The sequence below is a fragment of the Amblyomma mixtum genome, chromosome 3 (genome assembly GCF_055824585.1).
Source record: "Amblyomma mixtum isolate Tamu chromosome 3, ASM5582458v1, whole genome shotgun sequence".
Taxonomy (NCBI): domain Eukaryota; kingdom Metazoa; phylum Arthropoda; class Arachnida; order Ixodida; family Ixodidae; genus Amblyomma; species Amblyomma mixtum.
Window position 1 is genome coordinate 102,682,856 of NC_143014.1, and position 23,764 is coordinate 102,706,619.

At 42.8% G+C, this 23,764-nt stretch overlaps 1 protein-coding gene across 3 annotated transcripts in view; it reads right to left on the reverse strand.

The window, feature by feature from the left end:
* The window catches only part of c11.1 (maestro heat like repeat family protein c11.1), a 95,456-nt gene that overhangs the window by 2,924 nt on the left and 68,768 nt on the right, over positions 1-23,764 (reverse strand). For all 3 annotated transcript variants that reach the window (XM_089580482.1, XM_089580481.1, XM_089580480.1), the window contains 7 exons: positions 18,436-18,632; positions 17,906-18,043; positions 12,265-12,529; positions 4,425-4,613; positions 1,953-2,108; positions 1,663-1,797; positions 302-404 (listed from right to left, as the gene is read on the reverse strand). In XM_089580482.1, the coding sequence (XP_089436608.1) occupies positions 302-404; positions 1,663-1,797; positions 1,953-2,108; positions 4,425-4,613; positions 12,265-12,529; positions 17,906-18,043; positions 18,436-18,632 (1,183 nt within the window). The remainder of the gene's footprint in view (positions 1-301; positions 405-1,662; positions 1,798-1,952; positions 2,109-4,424; positions 4,614-12,264; positions 12,530-17,905; positions 18,044-18,435; positions 18,633-23,764) is intronic.

The window sequence follows — 23,764 nt, forward strand, 5'->3', positions numbered from 1 at the left end:
TCCAAGACCAATCTGTTAAGGCATGCGATATGTAGGGTTTAACGTCTCAAAGCAGCATGTCAGCTATACGGGACGTCATAGTGGAGGCCTCCGGACTAATTTAGGCCACCTGGGGTTTTTGACTATGCCCCAGAATTCTTCCTAGTTCTTGCACTGTTCATAATGTTTTCTGATGATGACTCAAGTGAGAAGAGTTGTCACTTCACTTGAGTCATACAGTCAAATAACGTTATCAATGTAAAACAACTGGAGATTCTCTGAGCTAAGAAGGTAAATCTGAAGAGAAAGCACATATACTGACCTAGTAGCAATACAGCATTACACTGAATTGCAGGGTTAAGGCTTTTGATGTGACCAAGGCACAGGGTCACAAATGTGGACATATGCTCCTCAAGATCGATGACCTGCAATGCAAAAACACCAAGCAAAGAGCATGGACTGATACCTTGCACTGCAGTATAAGCACTGTCAAACACAATTAGCTGAGGTAAGTACTTTTGTACATCTTGCAGATAACATGGCCAGTGCCCGAAAATCAGACAGCAGTGTGGAATGGCGCTTCTGACCTCCAGCCCACTCAGAAATGCACTTGGACTTAACACAAATGCCATAAATAAAGAATGACTGTAATAAAGCTAATATTTTAATTAGAACTCTGCATATGCTTCTCAGGAAGTGATCTGGCTCCCTATCTAGCCAGTTGACATAGCTAACAGCTCAAGATTTTGTGCCAAGACATACCTTAGCCCTCTTCCTCTACTGAGCAATATGAGTCACGATTTTCAGAATGCTGAACACACATGCAAATGGCAAAGGAACTCCTGTACACACCCACAGTCAGACTTAAAGAAGGCCCCGAAGCCAATGGTGTCGACAGATTGTCATGACTTTGCAGTTAATCTGTGGTTAATCCCAAATCACGATAGGTTACTCTTGACAAGGAAACCATCACGGATTAACCATGACGTCATGAAAATTGCTTGATGCCAGTGGCTGAAGGGCCACATCTAAGGGGCACTTGCCGCTTTATTCTTGAGTCATATCTGACTATAGTAACAGCAAAGGTCATGCTGCTTTCACATCAACTGCAAAATTTTATGTCCAAACCAGACTTTCGAAGTTTTTTTACTAATCTCTTTCATTTTATTCTTAATAAGGTAACACACTGCTATAATGACTGCTATGCCTGATAACGTGCAAGCAATTACAGAAGCAGAAAAAATGCGTAAAACCAAGATGCAGCTGCATGAGTGTCAATAGAATGCCAGATGACGGTTCTGAGGCTCAGTTTGTCAGAGAAAGCACAGCACACTGATTCAGCTGGTTATAGATCACATTAGACTTGGAACGAACAATGCTTTGAAAGAAAGCCTATTGACCTGGAGCTTCCCAATCTCATGTCAGTGACGCATGTGACAGCGAGTAACCCTCTCTGTAGAGTCTCCAGATGTACAGTAAGTGTATAAAGTAAAATCAGTTTAGGAGCGCTACTTTTTTTTGAAATCAGAAGCAAAAATGTTATAGTAGTACAAAACTTGCTTAGCCAGTGAAGCTCCTAGCATACTACTCTTGGAGCTGTCTACTAAAAAAAAGGCAACTCTACAGATAACGCAAATAAAAGTCAGTCATATCATTGAGCAGAAGGACACAATCAATACATACCATCACTTTTGCAAGGTCACTAATGAACTCCGAGTAATGAAGATGTGAACCATCAGGCAAATGTCTTTGAAACATGGTGTTTACTTCTTCAGAACCAAGCAGTGGCCCCAGCTTCTTTAGGGTTGCCTTGCAAGCCTGCAAAAAGTTTGAAAGCACAGGCCTCATCCATGTAAATTGTTTCTTGCCTTTAGTTTTGCTGAACAGTTGTAGTCAATTTATAACAGACAACAAAAATAAATTATCAGCAACAGTTGCAGTTTCAGTACTGAAATAAAGCAGTAAGCACTAACCTTTACAACATGCTTGTCACTTTCATTCAAGTGCACGAGCAGCGTAATCATGTTGCTGATGGCCTGTTCCACAAACGCATCTCGAAATTCTCCCTCTGCGAAGCGGGCTAGGTCTCCGAACAGCTTGAATGCTGCTGCACGCACTTCACCTTTTTCCTGAAATGCACACATATTAAAAACAAACATGGTCAATTTCTAACTGCAAAACCAACCGCAATACTACACAATGCACATATATTCCTGTAAAAAGAAAGCCTTTGGGATTAGAGCAGATGTAAATGCAAACAAAAAAATCAAATGAAAGAAAGAGAGCATGCAACACAGTTCTTACACACATGAAGGTATTTATTTTTCCTGTATGGTATTAAATGTGCCCATCCTAGGCTTAGTGTACTCGACAGTGTGAGTACAGCAAGCAGAAAATGTGTCCTTGCTACTTTCGGCCATGCCCACAACAATGTGAAATGCTGGAACACTATTCGTGCATAACCCAAGTATTGAAGTCATGTCTGTGCAATTACAATAAATATATAAAGTACTGATGGCAAATGAAGCTTCAGTAGAGAGAGAGAATACAAAGAAAATTTATAATGACAACTTAAACACTACAGAAATGTAAAGTTATGTTTCAAATAATCTACATACGTAGTAAATTAGTGCCTTCATTATAAAATATTTGTTAAATAATTATCAAGTAAATTACAATTTTTATATTGACTTCACGCAGCTAAGAGGTTACCTAATCCTATGCCTTAAATATGTGGCACATAGTGGACCTCATGAATAAATTACAAGCCTGTTCTCAAAGTGATTAGCTGCGCAAAATTCTGACATTTGGCACACAGACACAATACTTCACACAACAAGTTTGCTAAAGCAAAAAAGCTGTGCACTGCTGTCACATGTTAAGTGCAAGATGCTTATATGCTTCCTGAACGCCTCCCCAGTGTCTAATAGCTTGAACTCTAAGTTTTGTACTGAGGCTGAGAGGTATACAACAGACTCACACCAAGCATTTAGAGTGTCACCATCTCCACCGATGGTACTCAATGCACCAAAGCAAATGCATCAAAGCAATCGAATCAGCCAGCAACTTTAATCTACATGGCTAAAAATCAATGTTCAGTTCCTTAAAGTAAATTAAAGGGCAGCTGCAGCACTTTTTTGAAAATTTCGCGATATTCAAGGATTAAAATATATATAGGCTGTAGGTAAAGCATGCCAAGTGTTTTTGCACTAGCATTTAAAACAGTGACATAATGAACGATTGAAATTTGTGCTTCTCCTCAATGCACCGGAGGAGTGCAGAGAAATTCAGCGTGACGTCACGGAAGGTATGATTTCAAATTACCGCTGTTGTCAGCCACACCCTGCCCTGACTCGTTAGATGCTGCCAAACAACACTCAGCGGGGTTTTCCTTCGGTGGCATTGGTTTTTTTCCTTCAAAGCAGGCGTTTGTGCATTGGAAATTTACCGATGCCTTCGATGACGTCATCATGCGACCCCCACTTGGCGGTGTGCGCTGCGGAGAAGCTTGAAGGGTGTCCGGATTTTAATCGGCGATTACTTCACTATTTCAAGAGCTAGCCCAAAAAGACTTCGCATGATTTACCTGCAAGTTTCACACATTCGACCCTCTTAAGCTCGTTGATTTCTAAAACCTATGCAGTTTCCTTTTAAGACCACTTTTTAGGCATGCCACAGTAGCACTGATGCACATTTTAACTTGGCAGATGTCAGACTTACAGTATGACTCTGGCAACAAGCCGATTCCGCTGACTACAGCAACTTAGTAACTTTTTGTTTCCACAAAATTCCTTAATTCAACAAACAAGCTGAACAAGTTGCTGTATTCTATCGACTTCGACTTACAGTATGTATTCGTTCGCAACTGTTCCAATTCTTATTTTGCAGTGCTTTCAAAATACCCTAGTGAAATTAGGATGAAACAGGAAAAATTGCTTAGCCACTGCAGTCATAAAATTGAAAGTGGTTGTTGAGTAAAGGAAATGGCGCAGTAACTGTCGCTCACATCTCGGTGGACACCTGAACCCTGGAGTAAGGGAAGGGATAAGGAGGGAGTGAAAGAAGAAAGGAAGAAAGAGGCGCCATAGTGGAGGGCTCCGGAATAATTTTGACCACCTAGGGATCTTTAACGTGCACTGACATCTCGCCTTTGTGCATTTCGCCTGCATCGAAATACAGCCGCCGTGGCTGGGTTCGAACCCGGGAACTCCGGCTCAGTAGCCGAGCGCCCTAACCACTGAGCCACTGCAGCGGGTCATGCGGCAACATTGAAAACTGAAGCTGGTAGGAGACATTTTTTGCACAGCTTATTTAACAAACATTGTATTCCCCAATGTACCACAACATTTCAAGACCAATAAACTTAACTTTTTGCAAACTGAAAAGATGGTAAACAATCACTATCAGTAATATGCATGTAATGGCCAAAATAAAAAACTGGGCACCTTCTCAAACATGGGGCGCAGCCGAAGAGCCACTGTGGTGATGAAGCTTCCAACATCTTGAGGGTCAGCATGTGACAGCAGAGTAGTGAGTCCATTGATGGCTTCCAGCATAATCTTTTGCTCTGTGTCATCTTTGTCATCCAGGCCGCTGATCATGGCCGACAAGACTGTGCCCGAGTAACGGTGAACCTGCATATCGACCAAAATTTCATAACGAGCCTTACTGAGAAGCTGTTCGGTGAAGTCTTGGCACTTTTTCTGGGTAGCCCCAAACTTGTCCTCGTTATAGGCAGCATCTCAGCATTAGCACACATAGGTGTTGGGCATTGTAAAGCCAGTTGTGTGCAATGAATCAGCAAGCATGAGGGCAAAAAAATAAATAGTGTGTGTGTGTGTGTGTGTTGGGAACTTGGCTCCACACTGCCTGTCTATTAGTATGGTAATAATAGAAAATCCTGCGTGCACACAGCTGAAGGCTGCTGCACTCAGCTGCTAGAAACCAGTTGACATGTGCCTGCTGAGTGCTGAAACAAATGCATGTTTTGCAATTTTTGTGAAGCATGTGAATGAGAACAGTAATATCCGTCGAAAGTTATGGTTAGGGCCCGGAACTTTAGGCATCTGCCCTATAAACACCTAAATGCGGAATTCTGAAATTGTCCAGCTTTTCTTTCCCATTTCAAGCAAATATTGCCATTTTGCATATTTTTTCAGGGGAAACAAATCCCCTTCCCTTAGTTTCAAAATGTTCAACATGACGAAAAAGTATGACTAGCAATTCCTACATCCAGAAGAGCCGAGCAAGCATCCAACTCAGTAGCAAGCCACTGCTGCATTGCGTGCAAGTAGTGCAGCCAGTGACAAGAGCTTTGCCACGTGAACTACACAGGTGCAGCACCCGGACGACAGGGAGTAGATGTGGGGAGAAGAGGTGGGGGAAGAATGGAGCCCTTGTGACTATTCTGAACACAAGACGTGTTTTGTGAGAGGGGCATGGCAGCAACAATGGAAAAGCAGAGCCCCCATGAACTCTCACATTTCAAGTTTGCACAATGAACATCATGTGACAGAGAAAGGATCTTTTCAAAGCATGCGGAGAACAAAAAGCTTTCAAGTTTTATGACCCAAGGATGACATTTATTGCAGCGTGCCCTCTTCATGCTCAATTAATGTGACTAATCGCACACTGTTCTTTTATAACAGGTGTATGAAGAGGCCAAATGGCGATTTTTTATTACTAGTATTTCAGTTTACTGCCAATTAATGAAAAGCGTTACTCAAGGTGCTTATTTTGGAGTTTGAAACATCTGTTTTTAATTATTCTAGACTCTAAAAGCCTGCCTACTTCTGGTGGTTTTAGTGCCTATATTTCCGGGCCCTACTAATGATGTGGCAAGCCCAAACTTGCTCCACAAATGTTTATAAATCTCATGAACAGAGAATGACAGGTACACGGCACAAATCAATTCAAAACTAGAAAGAATAACTCAGGCAAGTTCAATATCCTGATAGCTAAAGGCAGTGGACCAATCAAAGAAAGCTCTAGCACAGTTTGTAGGCACAAGTGCGTGAGGTCATGCCAGTGCAGCAATGCAAGCACTTGCTTTATGCAATCACAGCTTGCAAAATAGCCAAAAGTGCAAGGATCCAATTATGTCTTGAATTAGTAGATAGTATGTTAGAACACATGCGGTGCACCCACTGACATGTGTACAATGAAGCCCTCTCATGCTAATCTTCACAGGAAACTAAATGCATGAAATGCAATGCAATAAATGGCATAAATAAATAAAGCCACAAGAAGGCACATTTTCCTTTTTGTAAAATCGACAAATTATCTTTGAGTAAATACACAGAATCACAGAAATCCCTGAAAGTATTCCCTGAATGTCAAAATTGCTATAAGATACCGTGCACAGAACATTGTGCATTATGCTCTATATACAAACTGCTTTGAGAAGATATCCCATCATGCATTATTTTCTGAGGTTACAAAGGTTAGAAAAAGTTAACGAAAAGTCTCGGTGATCACTTGCCAATAAAGGCATTTGAGATAATCCAAACTTACGTTGGCATGTGTGTAACTTAGTAGCCGTTTTGTCTAAAAGCAAAATAAGAGGCTGAAGGCATCTGTCACCACTGCCAGACTGCTGAAATTATTGTGGGACAGGAATGCAGAGTTGCGCCAAAGCCATTTGCAGGTGTGCAAGTAACAAGTGGGAGTAAAATTGTAGTACAAGGCATACCAAATGCAATAAGCATTACAACATAAAACAGTGGACAAGTTAGAGCAAAAGCTGAGCAGGGGCACAAGGCAGTACGGTAAAAAGAAACCAGTGCCTTTGCTTCCTTTCTCAACCCTGCATCAAAAGCTACAGGCAAAAATTGTGCTGAAAAGCAGCAATGGTATGAAAACTTGCCCAACAGATTTGACGCTTGCAGCTGCTGGCAAAACAGAAGGCAGAATGTTGCAGCATTGTACAGGGTGGCAAGCGTGCTATGCATGGAAACATGGCTGTTGAGCGATAAGCACCGCGAGACAACTTACCCCCACTGTCCGTAGTTCCCCTAATCCATGCTTCCAGGTTAAAATGCCAAAAGCAGAGAAAATAGATGAGCATAGGAATGAATTTAATAAGGTAAAAATAATATCATCCAGGATGCCCTTAAACTGGCAACTGCATGCCTGTGTTTGCTTTCCGCCTTTCATGAGATCAGTAATCACACTTGCATTCAAACAACGGAAATAACAGCAGCAGTGCAGAGACCAGTGTTGCCATTTCAGCAATCCCTCCATCAAATCTAGCAGATTTGCATTTAATTAGGAACAAAAACGTGCCAAATGAGCAACAATATTCTTAAAAGATTATATATTACCCTTAAACCAAGCCAACAAAGTAATTCTTAGTACTAGAAGGCAGTGTTTTCAGTGGATCATTAGTAACCTTTAGAGCATTCTGAGAAGACAACCAAGGTTAATGCAACACTTTCTCATTACAGCACCCTGGCCTTACCCCTTCCTTCATTAGTACTCTTTCCTTTAGCCAGAGGACCGCTTACAACAAATGAGGAAGTGACAGTGCTTTTAAGCAGTCCCATAGGTTCCTTTCTCCTCGCCAGCTAGTGCCAGATTGTTGCCAGATACCGCTCTAACCCACACCAAAAAAATTTAAGTTCAGTTTTGATGCTGCAAGCATGAAAGTTCTTTGTGATGCCTCATACACCCAATATAAGACTGTGATGAAGATGGGCTAAAGTTTTCACATTTTCTACGAGTACCTGTCCAGTGTCAAGGCCTAAAGAATGGCAAGGAACACCTTAGAAAACATGAAAACAAAGCCGAAGAGCAAAATGAAGTACCTAAACTTGTAAGTTTTCTGTTTGAACTGTGCAACATGTCTCCTGCTCTATAACTATTTTTTAAATTCTTGTTTCAGGTTTACATACTGATGGATCATGAAAGCAATGTTAAAATTTTTTGCTTGCACATGGACTGTAATAAGAAAGAATGGTCTGAACACACCTACACTATATTATGTAATATGCTTTACTGAACTTTGCATTAAATAACGAGCAAAAAAAAAAATCACTGACGATTTAGCATGGTTAAGCCAAATTCGAATTAGGTGCACTAGCACTTCAGTTTTCACTCTGGTTTCGGGTTTGGTTCGAGGCTCAGTTTTCAAGGTCAGGCAAGCTTCAGACAAAGATCAGCGAAATTAGTGAGTGGGGGCTTTCGTGCTATTGCACTAAAACTGGAGGGGACACCTAAGCTCCGCCTTAAGGGTATGACGCGATAGTGTTAATGGGCTAATAGCCACATATGCGGAATTGGTCATTCTCTACACTCTACATTCATAGATCCCTGGGAGTCCTCATTCCACTCCCGGCACAGTGGTGCAGCGGGTAAGTGACGCGACACTGCCCTGCGATGGCAGGTTCTGCCACCGGTGGGGCTTGCGAGACCCAGGCTGCTCTTCCTGAGCAACCTCTTGAGACCAATCACTAATTGAATTTCCACCTGCCACAGTGGGAAGTTTGCTCACAATCTGGTGGGCAGGTTGTGATGATGTCACAAGGTCATGTGACCTAGATGGCCCACATACCACCTAGGGGAGCCATCTAGGTCAAGATTAGGCAGAGAGACAATGGGCCACCTAGGACAAGATTACATGACTGAAGCCAACAGCCACCGAAACCAAGGAGCATAGGGGATGTCTTTTTTTTTTAATTTGTAGTTTTTCATCAATGGGAGATTAATAAAAGCAAAAGAAAAAAGAACCACACACCACCGGTGGGATCCGAACCCACGACCTCCAAATTTTGCATCTGGTCGAAATTCAGAGGTTGTGGGTTTGGATCCCACCAGCGGTGTGTGGTTGTTTTTTCTTCTGCTTTTATTAATCTCCCATTGATGAAAAACTACAAATTAAAATAAAAAAAAACATCCCCTATGCTCCTTGCTTTCAGTGGCTGTTGGCTTCCGTCATGTATGCCATTATGGGTACCTCTCTTCCCTTCACTTGTATACTTAACAGGACAAGATTAGTCAGACAAAGTGGTGAAATCAGTGAGTGGGGGTCTTAGTGCTAGCGCACACACAAAAAAAATGCTTATAGAGGTGCTTCCAGAAAGTTCTTTACTGGCATGTCATAATGCCCAGATCCAGACCCAAGACTGTAATGTTCAGAGTATTGTATTTCAAGCTTCTCTAAACTTCTGTGCAGCACCACTGTCCCACAGTGGCACAAGTATTAAAGTTTAGATAGCCTCATTTAATAATAATAAAAAAAGGATATCACAGCAGCTTTAGCACTCTTTCAATGCATGCTATTTATCAAATGTTTGAAAACCTGGCAACACTGGGTAAGAATTAAGGCTAGATTAACACACACATCAGCACTTATTATGCAGAATTTCCCCAATACTGATTTTAACTATACTATAGTCCCACTGGAAACTTAAATAATGACTCAGCCAAGGACACAATCATTCAAGCATAAATAAAATAAACTCTTCTAAGATAGACTCTTCTATGTTCTATAAACATAGATGGAAAGAGGCAATTTGGGCTAGTTGGTTCATTACTAAAAGGCAAAGCAGCACAAAAAACAGGGATGACAGCAAATAAACTGGCTTTCAGTTGGTAGTAGTCAGCGCATGTGTTGTTTCTTTCTGTCGTCTGTGTTCTTTTGCGCTGCTTTGATTTCTAAACGCACTTGACATTAGGGTGTACATGTGTACACACATATCTTATTAGAACTGATGTAGAGTGGCAATATAGGACAGTTGGTTCATTGATTAAGACGAGGCACAGCAGCACAATGAAGAAAAATGACAGAAAGGAAGACAAGGCACACTCTGACTGTTGTTCATGTGTTGTCTTCTTTCTGTTCTTGTTTGTTTTGCTGCTTTGCCTCTCCTTATTAGAATACACATACAGTAAAACCTCGCTAATATGTTCCCGGTTCAAATGCTCAATATCACGGGCAATAAAAATGTCCCATAGCATTGCACTATTTTTCTTGCAGTAAATATGTTCCCGGACAACACGATTTCCCGGCTGCTGTATTCAAAATTTTGATACATATGTTTAGCAACTAAACGCACATGTGCAAGCATACAAGTGGGCCAAACTTTGGGGCACGAGACATGAAGTAGAATGCAGCTGCAGTTTCCCGCCATGGTGGCTTCTTTGCAGTGCATAGGTGCAAGGGAAGAAGCATTCACACACAAAAAAAATTATGGGAACACCTAAGCAATCCTTATGATGTGTAAAAGCGAGAGCAAGTGTAACTGGCTCGCTGGATCAGTAGACACCTCAAATAGGCTATGAGTAAGTGAAGGCGTCCATCTACAAACTGAGGCAGTTATGCACTTTTCCTTTTCTCAAAACCAGCGGAGGTTTAGACTCTATTGACTTTCAGGAAAGGAAAGGCACACAACTCGCTTGCTTCCTGGGTCAGTGGACACCTTAAATGCGCTTTGAAGTACGTGACGGTGGGGACACCGGCGACCTATTGCTCCAGGACGGGCTGATGACATCATTTGCATGCCACGTTTTGGCCACGGGTTTCTGATGACAGCGGGGTTTTTACATGAGCCAAGTAATGCTCTCGCATTAAAAAAAAAACTGCTGACATAGAAACGCGCTGTTCCAGTGGGCATGCGACACGAAGAAGAGAAATGCAGCTGTTTCTTCGCCGTGGCTAAGGGCTAGGGTACAAAGCATCTGAGAACTATATAGATGTGTTTACATACAAGTGGCCCAGGTACTGGGAATGCAGCATGAAGAGAAGAACGCAGCGACAGTCACCAGCTGTGGCGGCTTCCTCACAGTAGATTATTGCACGAAGGCGAAGCATCCAAAAACAACACAGAAGAAATTCAGACTACTTTCGCTATTGCCCCTGGCGGAACAGATGTGTTGTGGAGTTTCTTCCATGCTAAAGACAACGCAAATGAGAACTGAATTCTGTGAGGGCTAGAAAAGAAGCTGCTCAGACAGTGCGCAAAGCTATGCTCATTAACATTTTTATGAAGTTAAAATGTCAGTTCAAAAGTGTACCCCGCTAAACAGTTACATTTCTCAGAATTAAGCGGTTAGGATCACGCATTTTCCCGGACAATAAGTTTTTTTCCTGCGTATTTTTTAAAATTTATCAACGAGGTTTTACTGCATATATGTGCTAAGATTTTTTTTTTTTTGTTGTTGTTGTAGGGACACCAAAGATGATACTATTAGATATTGTGCGTTTCTTCAAATACTGGAAGTTCAGTGTCTAGGCCATTTTCAGTGCATTTTGTGCAAGTTTCGAAGCACTGCCATACTATCTGCCAAAGTGACTTCAAACAGGCCATTTGTATTTCCTGCACTCTAAATGCAGTCGCTGACATCATTCATGACAGTATTCATGAGTTCATTCATGAACTTCGCACTGAGAAATGAAACCAAAACCGCTTGACAGAAGCAATACTGCAACCTGCTTTTCCCAACAAACTGAGTCCTTGAAGTGAAAAATGCATGAAAATAATGCAATAACAATTCGAGAAAAAAAATTTGACATTGGCAATCTGGTTTGGTTTGGTTATTGGGGTATAACGTAACGGCAATGCAGGCATACACCGAATTGTTGGCGACACTGTTTGGTGTCATCTCTGTTTTGCACCTTCTCTTCATTCTGTGTTTTGCTGCCTTTGATCCAATCTCACGGGCTATAGGCAGTGCAGTTAATAAAAGAATTAGCTTGAAAAAATTAATCTGCTGCAAAAAAAAAAAACGAAAAAAAAGCAATACCAACCAGTGGCAGTCCTCTGTAACCGCATAAAATACACACAAAGCCCAAGCCAATGGTGTACCACAAGACATCATTTTCATAGCACAGGAACTGAGCTATAAGCTAAGACATAAAACAAAAAGAAGCCAAGAACACAACAAAGAAACACTGACATAGCAGCAAATTGGTCAACATTCAGAGCTAGATGATGTGCTAATGTGATACACATAACGCTCAGAAGCATAAATGTTCAAAAAAAATGTGACAACTTAGAAGTGTAAAGTATTTCACGTATGATAAAGAAAAGCCTCGTCTATGTGAGTCTGGTTACTCTTACTACCACTAGCATGCCTTGGTATGCATACATACAGGGTTCCTCCTTTAAAGCTGCTCACTCTGCCACTGCCTGTTTACATGGCTCAGAGAAGACAGCTTTTAAAGTGGCAACAGAGCTGGTAGGAGGCATAGACCACCAAATGTTGGCGACAGGTCTAATCGGGTGAAGTCAGTGTTTCATGCATACGTGGCAGCCTTAGCCCAAAGCACGCAGGCCTGATGCATACCAGATGTCCCTCAGAGCGACCCAGGTGGGCCAGGCTTCGCAGGCAGAGGCGGCGCACGGCAAGGCTGGGGTCAGCCAGGGAGCCCAGCAGGTGACTCATGAGCGGCTCGGCCAGCAGGGGTGCACCCTCGAAGGGCTGGCTCAGTAGCTCAGCAAAGAGTGCCAGCACTGCCAACCGCTGGGCCTCCAGGGGGTTGCCACCAAGCCGGTTCTGCAGTCCGGACACCACACCTGCCACCTGCCACGGGCACTGCTGGCACAGCAGGCTGCACCACAGAAAAGTACACCGCAGCTCAGAGCCCACCAATCACTCGAATACAGTCGAACCCGGATATATCGAATTCGAAGGGGATCGGAAAATAGTTCGATATAGCGAAAATTCGATATACAGATATAGGCTAAAACTGCACTCCCGATCATAACAAATTGTGGCTTACCGTTTGGAACAGCCGCGAATCACATAGTATGGGCGCGCAATGTGAAAGCGCTTTATTTCGCGGAAAAAAAAAATCACTAATTTTGGGCTGCTTTTTCCCCTGGGAAACGAAGTTCAAAACACTGGCCTCGATCTTCTCGAGACTGTCCAGGTGCGAGAGCACAGTGCCTTCCCTTTCGCCGCAACAGCGCCGAATCAGGCTAACGCTGACGCCAGTTCAGTGGCTGCGCACGGACGCGTTTCTTCGACAACACAGTTGCCCTCGTCGTCGCTGGAGTCGGCGTCTTGAACGCCAGCTACCGCTTGAACTTCGCTGTCAGCGTTAAAGTCCTCAACAGTCACTTCGGACGGAACGGCGCCGAGAAAATTGGACAAGTCGCGAAACGCGTCGTCCAAGCACTCATCGTCATCTAAATCTTCCGGACATTCATCTCCGGCCACTTCAAGGCCTGCCTTGCCAAAACAGTTGGCTACTGGGGCCTGCTACACGTCGCGCGTTGAAACACAGGCACACACACACACAAAAAAACACGCGAGGCGCAGATGGAGCGATAAGAGCGAAGCCTATGCGAGCGGCAGTCAACGCGGCTGCGAAGGAACGACAGAGGGAAAAGAAAGAGCAGGGAGAAAGATCGGCGCTCTGGGCTTCGTTTTTTTTTTTTTCTGAGCTCTCTTTTTTTCCCCAGACCCACGATGTGCCCACGAGCGACCGTTTTCTCTCTCTCTCTTTCCCCAAGAAGCGTGGTCGCCGCGCGTCTCCATGCGGCGCTCTCTCTTCGCTGATCTCCAATGACCTTGACGGAGCACACGCCGGCGGTACAGGAGGAGAGGAGGAGTGGGAAAGCTCGCGCCGGTGGGGCGCAAAAACGGGGAACAAAAAAAAAAAAAAGAGGGGGGGGGGGCCCTGCCCCTACTGACTGCGGAAATGTTCTCCGCTGAGGCGGCTGAGGACCGGACAGGAATGTCTTTGGGGAAAGCGCACCTTCCAGGGGCGCGGCGCGGCGTTCGATATATCCAATGTCCGGCGAAAATGGAATTCGATATACAACGCAACTGTCCTATACTTTTGCATAGTATTTTCAAGGGGGTAATCTGTGTGTTCGATATAGCCAATAATTCGAAATATGCGGGTTCGATATATCCGGGTTCGACTGTATTTCCTTCAAAAGGGGAAGAAAAGAGGCCAGTCTAAAGTGCCATAGGATATACGACATAGTATATCCTCACATTAAGCCTAACGATAATGCATTAAAGGTACCACTTTCAGCAGCAGACATATAGAACAGCTTGCGGAATAAAATTTATTGTCCAAACCACAGGGAAGCAATTACTGCACTAAGAAGTCTAGGACAGTATGCATGCAAAAAGGAAAGAAAGATAATTTGTGCTACACAAGACATGCCAAATTTTATCACCAAAGACAGCTCTTAGCATTAACACAAAATCAAAAACCCTTTGAGCAGAGAACATATGTTGACAGTAATCCTGCCACAAAGCATAGTAAGTCTTTGTTGATGCAAGAAGATACACAAAAGTAAGTGAGGCAGTTCTGCATGCCACATTCACCTTTAGCTTAAATTTGTAGGCACTACATTACTCATGCAGTCCTAGGGTCCGATAAAGTTGCTTGTAATAAGACCTCCCCTGCTCAGTAAAGAAAAGATCACCGATGTATGCTTGTCAATACTTTGCACCAATACCTAATATTTTTGTTGTAGCTGGAACTAAAATTGAAGATGTGACCTTATCTTTAATCTCTCTAGCCAGCTTTCTCATCAAATTGTAATGTATAGACTGAACAACGACTTTGATAACAACCCTGAAGGATCCATCATGCAAAGAACTGCCAGTTCTACAAACTTTCTTATGCAAATAGGAGCACCAGAAAAGAAAAAAGTAACTCTCCAGTGCAAACTATAAACCAGATGGCAAAAAAAGACAGAGCATGCCCACAACTTGGTACAGAGCTGAAAAGTTGTAAATTACAAGGGTCAGTAGCAATGAGCATGGTAAAAAAAAAAAGTTATCGCAGCAGTAAAAAATGCTACATTAACTAGAAAGCAACTGTCGTGTATATTTGCCTCTTCTCCGAAAAAACATTCTGCCAGTTATGTGAAGGAAACTACATGGCTTTGACATTACATATACATGCACGAAAATTAGTAGAGCTAAGCTTACAGGCTTAGTCCATTAATCAATGAAAGCTGGTTGGAATTAGTGACATGTCAGGCAGGTAGGACCAGTCTGGCATATGCATGCAACAAGGACAGTAGCGCAGGCACAAGCATATCTACAGACATTTTATGCCCACGACGAGCCAACCTGACACATAAATCGCTACCTGGCTTTGCTTTTCTGTTTCGCGCACAGTTGGCTACTTGGCTTTGGTCTGTTTGTTCTGAGCATGTTTAGGTACCTTGCTTAGAGCCTCTCTTTCAAACTCGTTAGGCCACTGGTCTTTGCTGCTTTATGTGCCAGAACCACTGCTAGCGATGCAGTCTTGTATGTTCAGCTCAGATATCAACACGCTTTCGGCCCTCCCATCAGGATGGAGAATACCTGCTTCTGCTGGCAAGGCAAACTACGACCGCAGTGTTTAGCGATCCTCCTCTTCACCTTGTTCAGCCACCGCGCTAACCTCTCCCTCTCCCCTGCCTCCACAGTGAGTGAGATGCTGGAGCATCGGCAAGTAGCTGCACTAGAGTCACTAAACCTGGCACCGCTTTTTCTCTCCCTTCTTTCACTCCAGCGCTGTTGTCAGTCTTTCCTTTTCTCCCTGTCCTCCTCGCTATGCGAGCTGCGAGCAAACACCCAGCACTGCAACCGCATCTGTAGTTCCCTGTGTATCCGCCTTCACAATGTTGTATTTTAAGTAATACACTTCTGCGCAGTTGACACGGCCAACTTCAGAGAGAATGCGAACGGACACTCAGAACAAACCAGAAGCAATAATTTTTGTAACTTGTTGAAGCAAAATCTCGCGTATGTGTGCGGGTCCTAGAGAAAAGCCCTTTGGGCACCCGCCGCACCAACTGAAGATGATAAAGGAGGTGGCTACGCCTGGCTGTTCAGGGCTGGGATATAGGGCTCCCTGCCACTGGGGTATCTGTTGTGAAAGCCGGCACCGTTGTTTCGGCAGACAAGCTTATTATAAAGTGTGTCTCTTCGTTCAATCTTTCCTTTCATATCTGTTTAAACTCTTCTACGTATGCACGTGGCAGTGAAAATGGCTCAGTTTCAGCCAGTTGCAGGCCTGTGCACTTTCCTTTTCATTCTTCCTTCAGACACAACAACAACTGCACTGTGAGAAATCCCTGCAAATCATGATGCGTGCTCTACTGCCAGCTCTGGGCCACAGCGGCCATATATCTTCCAAGCCTGGCAGCGCGAAGAAAAGAAACGCGGCATTTTGGGTTTGAACGTGTTACTCGCAACGCATTACGGCTGCCAACGTAACCCTTAAATGGCTTAAACAAAGCTAATACAGCTTTCGCCGTAAAAAGTCCTTTTGGAGGGACTGAAAACTAACTGAACCATGTTAAGATTATAACATACACTAAGAGATTCAAGAACGTTGTTACTGGTTAAATGAAAAATTGCAGCTTTCATTAGGGACTTGAAACAGCACAAAACAAGGTGAGATGACATTGCACACTAAAATTTTGGTACTATTGGTACATCACACCTTGTGACCATACACACTGGTGTGCGCAACCTAGCTATTAAATGTATTTTGTCATTTCTCTTGAAAAGTGTTTGTCACATTTAATTAGGATTTACCCACTCTCAAAATGTTTTGTGGTGTAAGGACAGTTTATAATGAAAAAACGATGCTGCCATCGCACGGTAGACCAGTGGCAGCCTTCATAGCATAGTGCTATGCATCTGTGTCTTTGTGCATATGCATACAGTAGCTGACCAATTTTTCGGACTCTGTGGAGCCCAAAGGTTCGATCTTTTCGACTCAAATAGACACCAGCAAGGCTATGGGGATCGTTTTTCAACTAAAAGTTTGTTTTTTTTGGCTGAATATAGATGCAAGCAGGCATTGCTGTCATAATTAACTGGTTCTCCACCTCCGTGAAAGGCACCCTCTTGGATTTAAACGGAGTAAATCGGACGGACTAGCTTGGATAGCCTTCGCTTTTTGTACTTCATCATTGCCAGTTGAGATAATGGCACTATTGTAAACTTAATGGCACGCTCTTCTTTGCCATCGAAATGGCCTACAAAGAGTGCTCGACGACACTGAAATGGATAGCTGCAGCATCACTGCAGCTTGGACGAGGCCATTGCAGTTCGGGGCAGTTGGAAGAAGGAGGGGCTGAGGCTCTCAGTCTTTGCGAGCTTCGTTGTCCACAGAAACTGACTTCTTGCTTCATGCAATGTGCGCATTTGCTTGCGGCATGAACTGCGGTCGCGTCGCACTGTCTGGTATCATGACGCAAGGTGGTGCGGACATGACGACAGCATGACTGGCCCAGAGACAGTCTAATATCGCTTGCAAGTGGAATGTGGGAAGCAGTGAAGTTCACGATTTTTAAAGCTGGTTTTTCACAGAAAGATTATTTTTCTGAAGTTCACGAAATTTTCAGACTGTTCAGTTATTCAGACCATTTTCAAAGGTTCCTCCGAGTCCGAAAGATCGGTCACCGACTGTACATAAAACTAGTGTACAAGCAAGTATACGCTATTAAAGAGGCAATGCAACAGTTCTGAAGGCATGTTCCAAGGCTACAAATGCACTGTTCAACCAAAAATTATTTTCTTACTGCCGGAGCCACATTTGTTTTTGGTTCCCTATTTTTCCTGGCACCTGGTTTTCACTGCACTCACTTATCATTACTTCTAGCACTGGGATACAAAAAAATGAATGCGTCCACTGACCGCAGATATCTTGCAAGAATGTCTTGCACTGTTTCTAATGCAATCATTCTGGCATTGGGCACTCTTGACACCAAGCTCTTCATTTGGCCAATAAAATTAGGACTCTTAAAAATCAGGTGTCAGCCCTCAGTGTTTTGCCCCACTTTAATAATGCAGTAGCAGATCACTCCATCTTAGCTGTAATCTCTAAGATCTGGACAGCTTGCTTATCAACAGTGAAATAAGGTTTTTCTAGTGAGTTGGTGAAAGCTTCCAGAAAACCAGCTGTCGTGAAAACATTTTCTGGGAAAAATAAATCAGACATTTGAAGCTAACTCACCCAGCCAATACGGTAACAGAGTCTGGAAAGACTTCATCTTGCTCCATGCTATCCCAATGGCCATCTTTTTCCATGGAGGCCACTATTTCTTGCTGGCCTGCCCGCTTCAGGAAGGCCTCAAAAGCTTGAAGTGCACATCTGTAACAATATCAATACAGTAAGTGCTATGCAAGAACTTCACAGTACATGACATCAAGCCAGGATCACCACAATCACAATAAGACCTCCTGTGCAACCATAGTACCGCAGACAATATTCGTTCTACTTAGTGAAAAAAAAAAATCCAGAGGTCACTTAAGTGCATCACTCTAATAAAAAAGCATGTACTTTGATAGGCCAAACCTATAAGCATGCAGCTGTGTTAATATAATTATGCTGCACATTAAAGCAAGGAAAGAAATAAGCGATTCGGAATGCATGCATGACAATTTGGAATACAAGTTGCATGCTTTAAATCTTGCCTCTAGCTGGTACTTTAGACTGCAGCCAAAACAACAAAGCATACAAGAGAAGCACTTGAATGTGCATACCGTAGTGGGAAGAGCTTGGTGCCAGCTCCAGAGTCCTGCTTGCTGCTGCTGCCATTCGCCCGAAAAGAGCTCACTGAGCTGACACCAACATAGCTGGCTGCGGTCAACAGAAGAGCTGAGAAAATCTGGCCAAATGCCTCTTTAGTACAGGCTTCCATCTCGGGAGTGTTGAAAATCTCCTGAAGGGCACAGATAGCCTGCAGGTAAGAAAAGAACACAGGCTGTTCTAGCAGCTTGCAAATGTTTGCCTGGTATGGCATTCATCCAAAAATACGCTCTAAAGCACATTGCAATCTCTATCAACCACTAGAAAACTGTAGTCTAGCATTTAGGGATACTTCTGACAATACCACAAAACAAGACTTTATTCACCCAAACATGAAAATATAGCAAGAAGATGATTAAATCAGACAAAAACAAAATTTATGTAGTATATTACACCAAAATGCGACATAAAATGCAGCATAAAATAGCCCTCTACAATTAACGCCGCTTATAACCATGTATGGGCTATTATGATGGGCTTCCCAGCTACCTCAATTTTCTGTTAGCTCTATGAAAAAATAATACTGACAGAATAATGGTGTGAACTTTGGCGTATATCAAAATGATCTAATCCCACGTGCAGAAACATACTTTCCACAGAAATCAGGCAAAAACCTTATACCATTCACGGAATGTTGCTCATTAAATGATGCCAAGAACAGTTTCAATCATTAGTGACAAGCTCCTACCAAATTCTCTGCAGCCAAAGCTACATCTGGAAATGAAAGCAAAAGCACTCACCATTACCACTACCTACAGACGGCACAGAAGAAAAATAAAGGCAATTCTGTTCAAGGCGAAGCAGTTAAATCTTCAGTATTCACAATAAAACATCAGGTCATATGCCTTGTGAAGAAATACAGCCCTTGTTAAATTCATGTAAATGCATTAAATTCATGTAAATTCATGTAATTCAGGTTAAATTCATGTAAATGCAAAGCCCTTTCAATTAATCTGCCACTAAATTCCAATTTTTAACATATGGCACCAAATATATCCACAAGAACATCACCATCCAAGCATTAATGTCCAACAGCAGAAAATCAATGTTTGTTGCTTACACTAACTGTCCTGCCAGCTAGTTCAAAGCACATAATGATTATCCATGTCAGAAATGGATTATATTACTTCCTAGACTTATCTATTAATAAACTTTTCTTTATAGTAACCTCCAATGAGACATAAGCATCAATATTTTAACATCAGTCCAAGTATAATGATAAAGAACAAGCCTAAAGAATACATCAGAAATTCCAAAAATGTTCAGTCAGCATGTTTGATGTTTCAAGTTTACTCATCTGAAGTATTACAAATACAAAAATGTTTATTGAATTAATTGCTCATTGTAACTAAACACTGCAAAACGAAGAAATAAAAAAAATAAATGTAAGCTAAGCAGTATGCTATGCCATCTGCTACTGATGGTAGGCAAATTACATAAACAAATACAAAAAAATTAAAAACTGCTAAAAAAATATGCTTACAGGCTGAACTATTGTTCAGCTGAGTTGTGGCAATAATTCAATGACTTGACTTTGTGGTGACCAAACGACTAGTATAAGAGGAATGCATACAATCAGATGCACCATCATATCTTGCTATGGAACTACAGTCAAGCCCACTTATAACAATACTGGTTATAACAATATATCGGATACAGTCGATCCCGGATATATAGAACCCGGATATATCGAATTATTGCCTATATCGAACAGATGTAGAATCCCCTTGGGAATCTCATGCAAAAGTATAGCAAATTTGTTTACGTTTATCGAACTCCTGTGCACCCTATATTTGATATATCGAACTCCGTGCCATGCCGAGCCCCCGCAAGTGCGCTTCTCCCAGTATAAGCCACCCTGGAAGTGGGCTTCTTCCACTAGCGCGCGCTCCTGCAAATGGGCTTCTCCTAATAAAAGTTCACGCGGCGCTGGCCTTGGACAGCTGCGCTCTTAGTCACGTGATGGGAACTTTGTGGGGGGTGTGAAAGGAAATTGGAATGGCCATAAGGAGCTGGGAAGAGGGAAACCGTGCTGGCCGCAGGCCCGCAGACGCCTAATTTCTGATGCTCACATCGTCGCTGACATCATCGATACCGAGGAAGCGGACCCGAGCAGTGACGAAGATTGTGCGAAGAGGCCCAGCCGCCATGCACTGTGGCTGAACTTGCATCCGCATTCAGCGTCATTCGTCGCTTTTGTGGCGCAATGGAGGGCACTGGACTTTCTCATTTGGATACTATCAACAAGCTTGAGGACAGCTTCATGAACTGCATGGTGCAGAGGAAGAGGCAAGCAAAGCCCACTGACTTTTTTCTTGCGAAATAAAGCGCGCTGATCGTGGAGTTGTGCTTTCGTTTTTGTGGACTTAAGAGGAGTAAATCGGTAAGTTCCCACTTGCTACGATCCCGGTAAACTGTCCGAGTTTGCGCAATTTTAAAATAAGCGTCTAATAGGCATATTTTATATTTCGAATTATTGATATATCGAACTTTTTCGCGATCGCCTTCGAGTTCGATATATCCGGGATCGACTGTATAACAATGGTCAGTCATGGCACCATCAGCTTTGCCATGTGTTCTATGGTAAAATAAACTGCTTATAGCAATGCTGTCAAGGCACATTATTGGTTATAACAATTAAACCTTGTAATTGAGTGTCAACCATTATAGAAAAAGAAAAACAAGGAAATGCTACAACCACACCAGCAAAGCTATGCTTACAACACAAAAGCGCACGCGTGTGGGGCCGACCAACGGAATGAGCCGGTGCAGCAACGCCACGAAAGCAAAAGAACCCGTGAATGCGTTCCCCTGAGCAAAAGGCCCATGCAGAGAAGAAAGTAGTGAGCATGGTAGGGAGCCTTGGCGGAGCAGTCTGTTATTAACGTTTCTGAGGGGTGCGCCGCTTGCAGAAAAAAATGTGCAGACGCGTTTTTCTTTGTTTTTACTCTCTGAGATACGGCTGGCACCGGCAGCGCTTACGTTGTCCCATCTTCTGCTGTTCTTCGCTAACTTCCCCACGGTCCCCACTTCACAAATTTCCCTTGTCCCAGGGGCAGGCGTTATCGCGTCAGGAGAGCTGCTGCATTGCTGCATTGGCTACGCGCGCCATGCGTACCCCCAATCAGTCGGTGCAGTGTGCGTGCGTGCAGCCAGCGCGGTTTTTCTCTCATCAGCTGTCACCACACCCTTAGTTCTGCATGCTTCTTGAATTTCCCATATGAATCACTTCCGGAAAGCCGGCTTGATTCCAGTGACGTGGAGGTGTGCAAAGCTTCCGGTGGTGCAGTGATGGCGGTGCTTTGGTCATCGGTGAACATTGTTCCGGTTCCCTGAAGTTCGAATTAACGAGCTTTTACAGGTATTACAACAATCAAACCCCTCCGGGTATTTACTGTCAATAAATGCTCTGAAGTTTGTCATCTTTTCTTTTTTTCGGCACAACCCTGTTATAACAATTATTGGTTATAACAATGGTATTTTCATGGCACTTGAATATTGTTATAAGTGGGCTTGACTGTATTATTTTCATGATGCTGTTGTGTCTATATGTGTTCCAGATATCTTAAGCTGTGTTCTGCGCTGTGTTGCGTGCTCGATAATTACCTATATATATATATACCAATTTCTGTCTCCAAGTGCAGAAAGCCAAGTGGAAACTTAAAGCATCAGTAACGGTATCCTCTTATCCACACAAGGGTAAGGACACGAGGTGCTCAGTACAACATGCATTTTAAGCAAGCCAACAGTCACCAAAACAAAGGAATGCATAGGGGAATGTGTTTTTTAATTTGTGGTGTTGATCAATGCAAAATTAGTAGTGTAATAATTTTTACCTGAAAGAAAATTGATTAGAACGCAGAAGAAAAAAAATGGAGAGCACATTTAAGCTCAATTTAAGGATATGATGCAATAGCAATAAGGGTATGACGCACTGGGTTATTGCCCATATATGCAGAATCAGCTATTCTCTGCTTTATGTACATAGACCACTGGGTGTCCTCACATTCTGCCACTGCCCTGTGATGGCAGGTATTGCCACAGTGGGACTTGTGAGACCCAGGCTGCTGAAGAGCAACCTTTTGCTACCAATCATTAATTTACCTGCCACCTACCATGGCAGGCAGTTTGCTAACAATCCAGTGGGGCAGGATGTGGTCACGTGCCCCAGGTGGCCCACCTGCCACCTAGGTTGTTCCTCTCAAGGTTTTTCATGGATTTTTCATTCACGGCAAATGATGGCGCCAATAATGATGTGGGTCTTGACCATTTTTATTATTAAAGATTTCATAATGAAATTAGGTCTGTACATGTGTTTCTTCTTTCTATTTTCAAAAATATAATTAGTTTTAGTATATAATCAATTAGTTCCCATATTATATAAAAATAACTGAAGCCTAATTAGTTAAATTCGTATGGGTCGTTAAGGCACTTTCTACATTTTGCCTGTAGCCAAAGACCTGCTATCTGGAGCTATGCTAATCATATCGTTGTTGAAGTACATCATCATATAAATATGATAAATTTTGTCCAAGCACAAAATTGTGAAGTGTAGGTGACATTATGGCTCACAAAATTTGAAATGTTTGACTCAACGAAACAAAAATAGCATGGCTCCACAGTTTAGTTCCTTCTAAATTCAACGATATAAGATTTATTGAAATTGCACTATAAAAACATAACAAAAACTTCTGTAAGGCGAGCCATGTTGGCAAAAAACATGGAGCTGAGAAAATTGCATTTGATATGCACGCGCCAGCCATTCGGAGGTCATTGTAGAGGCCTCAAAAAATAGCGGAATGCGGACGTTCCAAAAATGTTTTACAGTAGTGAGTAATGCCAGGTGGCGGGGAAGGGGCCTAGCTTTCAAACAAAACCAAGGTGGCGGCGATCGAATATGCGGTCGTGGGAAGCGACGGGCTTGAACTTCTGCTGCATTTCACTCCAAAATTGCCATTTTCAGGCTTCATAAGCAAGAAATATTTAGATATTTTAGTAGTTGGAGGTCGAATTTAGATTCTGAAACCAAATTTTAGGCAGGAACTCGATACAGTATTGATCTTTAATATGTCATTTCTGCAAAATCGGAATTTTCATGTTTTTTTATCATTTCAAGACCCGCGTCTCCCCTCAGAACAACCATATGCTATCACCGTCATCTGAACCCATGACCTCTGTACGTTGCATACGGTACTCTACCAACTGAGCTACAGAGGTGGCTGCCCAACCTTTTACTTTCGAGTGTTTTCATGCTGCGTGCAACCTAGCTTTGAGTGTTCTCAC